Source organism: Coffea arabica, chromosome 3e (genome assembly GCF_036785885.1).
Source record: "Coffea arabica cultivar ET-39 chromosome 3e, Coffea Arabica ET-39 HiFi, whole genome shotgun sequence".
NCBI classification, from domain to species: domain Eukaryota; kingdom Viridiplantae; phylum Streptophyta; class Magnoliopsida; order Gentianales; family Rubiaceae; genus Coffea; species Coffea arabica.
This window is the reverse complement of record NC_092315.1, coordinates 4,775,481-4,784,651: the sequence shown is the minus strand read 5'-3', so window position 1 is coordinate 4,784,651 and position 9,171 is coordinate 4,775,481. Positions and strand designations below refer to the sequence as shown.

The following is a 9,171-nucleotide window of genomic DNA, read 5'->3' as shown; positions in this document are numbered from 1 at the left end:
GCATCAACACCAATTCCATCCTTTTTAAACCTTTAACCCGCATCTTTTCCTATTCAATTGTAGATTCTCCAAGCAAAATTAAAATATAACTGCGTGAAATGTATTCATATGCATAAGATTATGAACTGATTATTTAAATGCATGAAAATATTGATATTTTAAAATTATTATGGTCATTTTATATGATATGGTTAATAGAGGTAAGTGTAACATTAAAAACAAAGGTAGCCGTACTAGCTGAAATTATAAGAAATCTCGAGATGCTTTCTGAAATTATCCCAAAAAGTCCACAAAAAGCTTGGCAGATTCCTGTGGAGGACTGACAAAGTTACACCGAATCAGTACACAGTCAAAAATCTTGATTACTTTGCTTTTCTCTCTCCAAAATCTACCTTGATAGTTACTGCTGTGTGGTTGTTTAATAATTTCCTATTCTAGTTGTTACTTGCGGTCCTCTGGATAATATTGTTTAATATTAATATGATCCCCCGAAGTAGTCATGTTTGATTTGTCTTGATTTCACTGCGCATGAGTGTTTTGATCACAGCCCCCTTCTGCTCTAATCTTTTAAGACTGTGTCAGTAGCTCTTCATACTCCATTGGGTTATCTCTGGTAGGTGATTCTTGATTGATTAGCCCTCCAAGCTTTGATCTTTTTGTCATAGTTTCTGAATTAGCAATATAGCCATGCATATGGATTTTATGTCTGAAGTCTGATGAAATTGCATGAAAAGTGGAAGTATATTCAGTTAATATATCAAGCTATATGGAGTAATTGAGAATTTGAGATGATGATCAAGATCTGAACTTGAGAGTATGAGGTCAAGTCTATTGCTTTCTGAGTGGATCTGTAGCGGGATTCTTGTGATTAGTGATAATCGTTGCACGGATGCAGAGGAGCTGGAATCTTGATGAGGTTCCATAACTTGAGGGGTTTTCTGAGAAACACTGTTGTTTAGAAACCATTGATTTTTTTCATAAGTCCAATTTCAGGGATCCGAGGAACTATGGATGGTAAGGCTAAGACCATCGTGTGGTTTAGGAGGGATTTGAGGATTGAGGATAATCCTGCCTTAGCTGCTGCTGCTAGAGATGGTTGTGTATTCCCTGTTTTTATATGGTGTCCTAAAGAAGAAGGTCAGTTTTATCCTGGTAGAGTGTCAAGGTGGTGGCTAAAGCAGTCTCTCATCCAATTGGAACTGTCATTGAGATCCCTTGGGGCTAAATTGGTGCTGATCAAAGCTCAGAGTACTTTGGAAGCTCTTTTGGAATGCATTGGTGCTGCTGGGGCAACGAAAGTAGTTTATAATCATCTTTATGGTAAGCCATTGTTCACTGCTCTTTTACACTTCCAATTTGTGCTTATTCCTTGATTTATGAAGCATAGAATCGGAAGTTTGAATGCCCTTTTGTCAGTTTATGGTATTCTTCTTGGACTTCTCCTCTTTAATTTATGGCTACTAAATAGCTAGATTAGGATAATAATGAGAAGATGCTGTATATTTGCAAGAGAAGGCCAATATAGATCATACATCAGAAGTTTGGGGCAAGAGATAGATATACAGCACCTACATATATTCCCGCACAGTGTGAAATTAGCATGGGTGACAATTGAGTTAGAACTGGCAGCTTAGAGTATCTATGGTATTGGACAAAGGCAGATACCTGAAGTGAATTTAAATCTTACTTTCAAATGGCTGTTACTTCCGGAGTTGGGGCAGTTCGACAGGCCAGCACATGGATCAAGAGTACCCTAAACATTGCATGCAATTTGTCTACTGGAATTAGGCCTGTTTTGGTCCTACAATTTGGTATTTTTGATGACATCGCAAGAGTTTTTCTAAATTTTTTTTAAGTCAATTTCTGATATATGGTTTTCTAAGTCAAAGAAGTTGCCTTCCATTTGGCATAAAGTTCTTCACTTTATTTCTTTCTTTTAAGTGTGAGTTTTGATAATTTTTTGAACCAAAAAAATTCGTAAGTTCTCTTGATTTCAGAATTTGCATTCTGGGTATTAACTTTTTAAGAATTTCACATGGCCTATTAATACTGTATGCGACTCCCATGTGGTTGCAGTATATGTAGTAACCATCCATCGACAAGGTTACCTTTTTCAACCGCACTATATGTATATTTTCTGCCTTGGAGATTGTATCTTTCCTGATTAGATACATCTGCTTTACCCTGTTAGAATCTTCTGTGTCACCCCCTGATTCAGTGATGTAGAATAGAAGCAAGAGCTTTAATTGCAGCCTGGGCATTAATGTTTTGTGGTTCCAGTCTCCACTACGGAGATCCCTTAAGAGATAATTCAGATTTCTGCTTGATTTTTATAGGCAGGACTCTTTAGTTGAATAATTAAATTGGTCTTTTATTTTCTGTGCACTCTTTGTTCTCAGATCCTGTCTCGCTGGTTCGTGATCATGATATTAAGCAGAAATTAGGGGAGCTCGGCATTTCTGTGCAAAGTTATAATGGAGAGTTGTTATATGAACCATGGGAAGTATATGGTGATGATGGACATGCTTTTACAACATTTGATGCATTTTGGGATAAATGCGTGCACATGCAAAATGAACCAGCTTCACAACTTCCTCCGTGGCGATTAGATCTATGTGCAGGTAAGCGTATCAGTCCACAAGATCATTAATCAGTTGTCTTGCAGAACCTTTCTTGTAATGATTTCTATAGCACCTTACTAATTGGTCAGTTGATCAACTTACTAATTGGTCTCTGTAGCACCTTTTTTTGGATGGATATACTGAAGAGAAGAGAAAATGATCTGTTGAAAAGGAAATAACTAAAAAAGGAAGAAGAAGGACCTGAGAGTAGAGAAAATGCAAATTTAAATATGGAAAGAAAAAGAGCTTTATGAACTCATTTCTGCTATTTGCAGGATCAGTTGATGGGCGTTCAATTGATGAGCTGGGTCTAGAAGATGAATCAGAAAAGTCAAGTAATGCTTTGCTTGGAAGAGGATGGTCACCTGGTTGGAGCAATGCTGACAAAGCCTTAACAGAATTTGTAGAAAACCATTTGTGTGATTATTCAAAGGACAGGCTCAGGGTTGCAGGGAACTCCACATCCCTCTTATCCCCACATTTGCATTTTGGTGAATTAAGTGTGAGGAAAGTTTTCCATCTAGTACGTATGAAACATTTGCTATGGTCAAAGGAAGGGAACCATGATCAAGAAGAGAGTGCTAATCTATTCCTCAGGGCTATTGGCCTTAGAGAATATTCTCGCTATCTATGTTTCAACTTCCCATTTACTCATGAGAGGTCATTGCTAAGCACCTTAAAATTTTTCCCGTGGCACGCTGATCAGTCACATTTTAAGGCTTGGCGACAGGGTCGAACTGGATATCCTTTAGTTGATGCGGGTATGAGAGAACTTTGGGCAACTGGATGGATCCACAACAGAATCAGAGTAATTGTTTCAAGTTTCTTTGTCAAGTTTCTGCTTCTTCCGTGGCAGTGGGGTATGAAGTATTTTTGGGATACCCTTTTGGATGCAGATTTGGAAAGTGATATTCTTGGTTGGCAGTATATATCTGGGAGCTTGCCGGATGGACATGAGCTTGAGCGCTTAGATAGCCCAGAGGTGAGAGCAGTATCTGGAACTTATGCGATGGTTACGTGTTCTTCCAACTGATTTGGTGATTTTCTTTCTTTTTGTTCGTATTTAGCATGATTTTTCACCAATTTTGTCAACTTTTATCTGGTTAGCTTCAAGTAAAGAATTCTCTTATCAGTTTTCTGGGAGTGACACCATTTCATTCTCAAGTGTACGTTTTTGCCTTAACATATATACTGAAAATGTTTATTTAGTTTTCTGGGTGCTGCGTCAATCACCATCCAGTATAATTGATTCTGTTGAGATTATTGATTGATGGCACCCTACGGCAAGCTTGAAAAACTGATGCTTCAATTTTCCTTGTGTTCATTTCGGAATCTCTGAGCAGGTTCAAGGATTTAAATTTGATCCTGAGGGTGAATATGTGAGGCATTGGCTGCCTGAGCTAGCAAGAATGCCTGCTGAGTGGATCCATCATCCATGGGATGCACCTATTTCTGTGCTTAAAGCCTCAGGAGTGGAGTTGGGATTAAATTATCCAAAACCAATAGTTGATATAGATGTGGCAAGGGATCGTCTAATTGAAGCTATATTCACCATGAGAGGGAAGGAAGCAACTGCAAGAGCTACAAATTTTAATGGAACAGATGAAGTTGTCTTTGACAACTCTGAAACTAGTGAAATTGTAGGTAATCCAAAGGCTATCTTAAAGGAAAAGCTTCCTTGTCCTACTAGTTCATCTCATGATCAGAGGGTTCCATCCCTGCAAAATTCTAAGAATGTTATATTGAATAGAAAGAGACCAATGCCTGCTGAAGATAAACAACCTCTGAGAGATAATGTACATAATTGTAATCATAATGGTGCGACCTCAAAAACGGATGATGACTTGCGCTCTACTGCTGAATCTTCTTCAACAAAAAAGCAGACCACCAGTAGCAGAACTTCGTTTTCTGTTCCACAAGCTGTTTCCTTACCGTTGAAAGTTAAACCTTTTCCAGAGTGTGAATCTTCTGGTCCAGTGGAAGAGGAGATTGACACTGAAGAGACATCAAGAGAAAACAGTTAGTAAAATTGCATGACTTCTTTGTCAAAAGGCATTTTTTTGTTCTTGCAGTTAAAATTAGTTGCAATGATAATAGTATTTGTTCTGTGGCTCTCACTATTGATACATCTGATGTAAATACTTGAATCCTCGGCACTGACTGCATATAGAAGAACAAATGTCAATTTTATGCATGTGCTACCATTGTTTGGTTTTTCTTTTTGGATTTTGCAACACGCGCACAGATAAAATCCCCAAAATTTCCTCTAATGGCTGTTTATTCTATAGGATGGCTGCTATACTAAATGAGGCACATTGAGACATACTCTGATTCAATGATGAATCAGCTGAGTCCATTTCACTTTTCTTTGTACTCTTGATTTGTTTTCCAGTTAAACAATTAGTTTGTATCCTGCTGGGTTAGACATATTGTCATCATCAATGCTTCTAGGGATAATGAATATTTTTAATGACTAAACAATGAAAGTAAGAATTAGATTCCATGAAGGCATTACTGATAAGCAAGTTGAAGTAATGAAAAACATTCTCTTTAGCAAGTTCAGGTTGCTTTGTATCTACAACCTGTGATGATAACACAAACAAACAGGCCAGAGTGCGTCATTTGCACATACACAAGCATCTGACAGGACATACTGAGAGAGTCCATATAAGTGCAATGAAAGGTCATGGTAAATTCCCCATAAATCCTTATACTATATAAGAATGAGTTGTGGTCAGAGAGGGGTTTGAATTTTAACCGCATGGATAGGAGGTTTTTGGGAATATGAAATGTTGTGTAGGTTTTTTAAAACTTTTGGTACAACTGAGGGCAGCATGTGTTTAGGTATATTTACCGAAATGGCTTCATTTTGGTACATTTAAAGCTTTGATTTATGGAGACATCTGGGTATATCTGGAATATATAATTATTTTGCAACCGTTTTTACATTGAGTACAACTCATATAAGCTTATGTGTTGGTGTAATTACTGAAATGGTGTTATTGATACATTTAATTGAAGCGTGGCTTTTGTTGTGCAATTAACACAAAGACATATTAATACGTTGTGCAATTAACACGTTGCTATAACTAGTCGTTAGAGGGTATTCTTTTGTTTGAAACAACTTATGTCTCCTTTTGGACAATTTTCAACTGACATCTGTAGGGGTCTTTTGGAAAGGTAAAATTGTAAAAGTATTGATAAAGCAAAGTGTACAAGGGTGTGCTGCAATTAGAATGTACTGTTAGTAGTTTTGTCATATTTGATGACTATTTTTTTCCCGAATGTACTATTATTTGTCCAATGAAAATCCTTTTTAACCACAGGCACCAAACACCCGCATGATGCGCGGCACTCCCCCCTAGTAAAGATATATATGAAGAAGAAATTGTAAATTTAGCTGATAAATGTACTTTCAAATGAGGCATCAGTTAGTGATCTCTTTTGGTTTTTTTATGCAGGAGCTGTAGGAGTCTGATGCCATAGAGCTTTGAAACCCTGCCAAACTTTCATGTTGATAGGAAAGTGTTAATAAAATGTGGATGATGCTTGCTGAGTCACTGAAGATTTACTAATGTGGTATGACTTAAACTAGTCTTCTTGTATATATATACATATCTCAAATCTACCGCTTGTCTCTTATTCAAGTACTGAAACGGAGAGAAATGGCAATGTAGAAGTTGACACAGTTTATGAATGACACGTGTTTTCGTCATAACTACATAGTCTATCTTAAGTTTTGCTCATCAGACGTGCAAGAATTTTAGTCTTCACTACTTTTCAGCTATTTTCTTATAATTTGCACATGTATTGCCGAACTTACAGTTTAGAACAGTAGTAATGCAGATGTTTATGTGCTGAAAACGCATGACTCAACTATTTATTGTTCTTAATGATGTATTTGTTCATGCTTGTACTGTTCAAGTCAATAAAAGCCAAAGTAGTGGTACTGTTAGATTATGCAATCATAAGTATGTAGATTTACAGGTTGATTTAAGTTAATACGCTCTGAGTTGGGCTGAATCAGATGCCAACTACTTCAATAATCAATATCATGGACTACGTAATTGCCCTGAAGTCCTGAACCCGTGAAACCAAGTAAAAGAGGTACTACTGTGCTGAATAATGAGATTCAACTGCCAATGTTCATTATACCATCATTACATTCCAGTGTCTTCCTTTCTCTAGGATAAATGGTATTTCAGTTTATGCTAGAGAAAGCAGTTAGATAACATAAAATAATAGAAACTCTATCACAGTTATCTCACGACCCTTAATGTAATCATTATTAAAACATAGTAAAGTATGCAGTACAAAACCAGAATCAAATATGCTTTGATTTGTATACGTATGTGCTCTTTAATACACATTTTTCAGGTGGAATAGTCTCAAGAACAATCGGCAGAAAAGCATTATTATGAACTATCTAGATGTCTACTGGAATATTGCTGAGTACTACTAGTATTATCATCACCTACGAGGCTGCTTGCCGGCCAGAAGAAACAAATGACCAGGATAGAGTTTGATTCTTGTATTTCCTTTCTTTAGAATTGACACGTTTCCTAAATTTGTTTGTATGTTTTTTCTCTGGGTTAATTTTATTTTGCACCTTTCAACTATATCCTAGTTCTTACTTTGGTCCCTGAACTCTAAACTAGGATATTTTAGTTCCTAAACTTTACCCTGACTCCTACTTTGTTTCCTAAACTATAAACTAGGAAACCTTGGTCCCTAAACTTTATCCCGATTTCCCCTTTGTTCTCTAAACTCCTTTGTTATTTTCTAATTTCGGGGTTTTTTTTAGGTTATTGGTTAATCTAATTTTCCTTTTATGCTCTTGTAACATGCAACCCTGCCGCTCAAGTTGCTAATATTTCATTACTTTTGGGGATTCTGTTAACGATTGTACTTAAGTCGGATGTTTTACATAGTTTAGGGACTAAAGTGGAAATTCAAGCATAGTTGAATGGTGCAAAATGGAATTAACTCCTCTTCTCTACTGACTCCGCTTGAATCTTCAAGAAGGTATTCATTTTATGGCTTTGAGTCTCATTGAACTTTCAGAAAGTTTGGCCTAGAATAGAAGTAAGAAATCTCAAACTACAATATTGAGTCACCATACTCTATCATAGTACTATATAGTAACGAAATCTGATAGTTATCTAGAATAGAGTAAGTTGTTCTGCTTGCTATTCTTTCATGAAATCATAAGTGTTTGTGATGGCAAGTTCTGATCTGTATTGTTTCAAATTGATACAAGGCTCCAACGAAAGCAAACGTCCTTGTATCACTTCAGAAAGTAATCGAAATGCAGAATGTAAGATGCAGTTTATTTGGCTAATCATTCTTTTGGAACCAGGAACAACTTCTTGCACATTACAAGTATAAACCATCTTCATGAATGCCATCATTTTCGTGTTTCTGTACCGGTATTCTGTCGAATCAAGCAGCTACACAAGATATACATACTATGAATTCATTGTGAAGTAGCTTTTCTTTCTGGACCATAATATACATGGCTGGCAATCTGATTTGCAGCATATGTAAGAACAACATAGATTTAATCAGTCGTCATTTTCATCTTTATGTGGTTGTTTCTTGCTTTGTATCTCATGTGGTCCGTACTCTCAAAAATAATATGTACGGCAGATAGGTGGATCATGCATTCGTACCAAAAAGAAAGATGATGACGAAAAATCGCACTAAATGTACTCTTCAAGCATGATCTTTTCTTAAATGTACTAGAGGTACCCCCTAGAACATTAGTTAAATATATAGTAACAAATGTTTTAGTACATAATGAATAGAAATATAGGAAAAAAATTAAGTATAACAATAATTAAAATTTGCTATGAAAAAAAATTTCATATATAAAGTTAACCCCAATTTATTGTGATTTGGGAAAAGAATTTTTAACCAATATTATGTGTACGTAATGATACCAAAAAAGAAAAGAAAGCAAATCCATTATGAGTGCATCATCGGTTTAATAGCAGCATAGTTTTAGTTGTAATTAAATAAAGAGTAGTTATAATGTTTCTAACATTTTAATAATTAGAAAAAATATAGAAAGCCACAAAAATCTGTCACTATCTTCAACATCAATAAAAAAAAAATACAAACTTGCATATTTTTCTTTCTTTTTTGAGAGAAAGAGCGAGTTAATCTATCCATTTAAATCATGTCTAATAGCATTACAAATAGATGAAAACATTATCTAACCAAATAGTTATAGAATACATATAGCAAGTTTAAATAAAAACATGAATTGCCATATTTCTAAATCTACATAAGCAAATTCAAATCCAACAATTTGTTTGATTGCAAATATGTCTTCTTAATCAAAATAGAATTTTCTAATAATATTTTGTAGAGTGACACTCTAAGCTAAAAGCCTCAATACTAACTTCCACCACCAAATGCATTCCTTTGAAAATTGCAATTGTTTTAGCTAGTCAAATCGACAAAATATTATTAACTTCTTTAGCCAAATAGTAATGATATGTCCAGTTCTATGCCTAACAATCATCTCAAACTCTAATTACATTAT

The 9,171-nt window shown here is 35.6% G+C and overlaps 1 protein-coding gene across 6 annotated transcripts; it reads left to right on the top strand.

Moving 5' to 3' along the window:
- Nucleotides 1–262: 262 nt before the first annotated feature.
- On the top strand, nucleotides 263–7,521 carry LOC113734284 (cryptochrome-1). 6 transcript variants are annotated; one of them, XR_011842410.1, is made up of 7 exons: nucleotides 265–1,320; nucleotides 2,400–2,621; nucleotides 2,897–3,603; nucleotides 3,965–4,640; nucleotides 6,083–6,200; nucleotides 6,649–6,728; nucleotides 6,999–7,521. XR_011842410.1 is itself a non-coding variant. In XM_072084514.1 (6 exons), the coding sequence occupies exons 1-5, from the start codon at nucleotides 1,008–1,010 to the stop codon at nucleotides 4,924–4,926; spliced, it is 1,935 nt and encodes a 644-aa protein (XP_071940615.1). In that variant the 5' UTR covers nucleotides 263–1,007; the 3' UTR covers nucleotides 4,927–4,967; nucleotides 6,083–6,586. The 6 variants fall into 6 exon arrangements, 3 of the variants coding, with proteins under 3 accessions (XP_071940615.1, XP_071940616.1, XP_027116568.2); XM_072084514.1 differs by lacking the exons at nucleotides 6,649–6,728; nucleotides 6,999–7,521 and adding an exon at nucleotides 4,910–4,967 and having other exon boundaries at nucleotides 263–1,320; nucleotides 6,083–6,586; XR_011842411.1 differs by lacking the exon at nucleotides 6,649–6,728 and having other exon boundaries at nucleotides 7,008–7,521.
- The last annotated feature ends 1,650 nt before the right edge of the window (nucleotides 7,522–9,171 follow it).

Bases quoted from the DNA above. Each gene is read 5' to 3' on its own strand.
- LOC113734284 (XM_072084514.1), top strand. From the start codon at position 1,008: ATGGATGGTAAGGCTAAGACCATCGTGTGGTTTAGGAGGGATTTGAGG. The intron at 1,321-2,399 runs GTAAGCCATTGT...CTTTGTTCTCAG, and splicing joins AGTTTATAATCATCTTTATG to ATCCTGTCTCGCTGGTTCGT. The intron at 3,604-3,964 runs GTGAGAGCAGTA...ATCTCTGAGCAG, and splicing joins AGCGCTTAGATAGCCCAGAG to GTTCAAGGATTTAAATTTGA.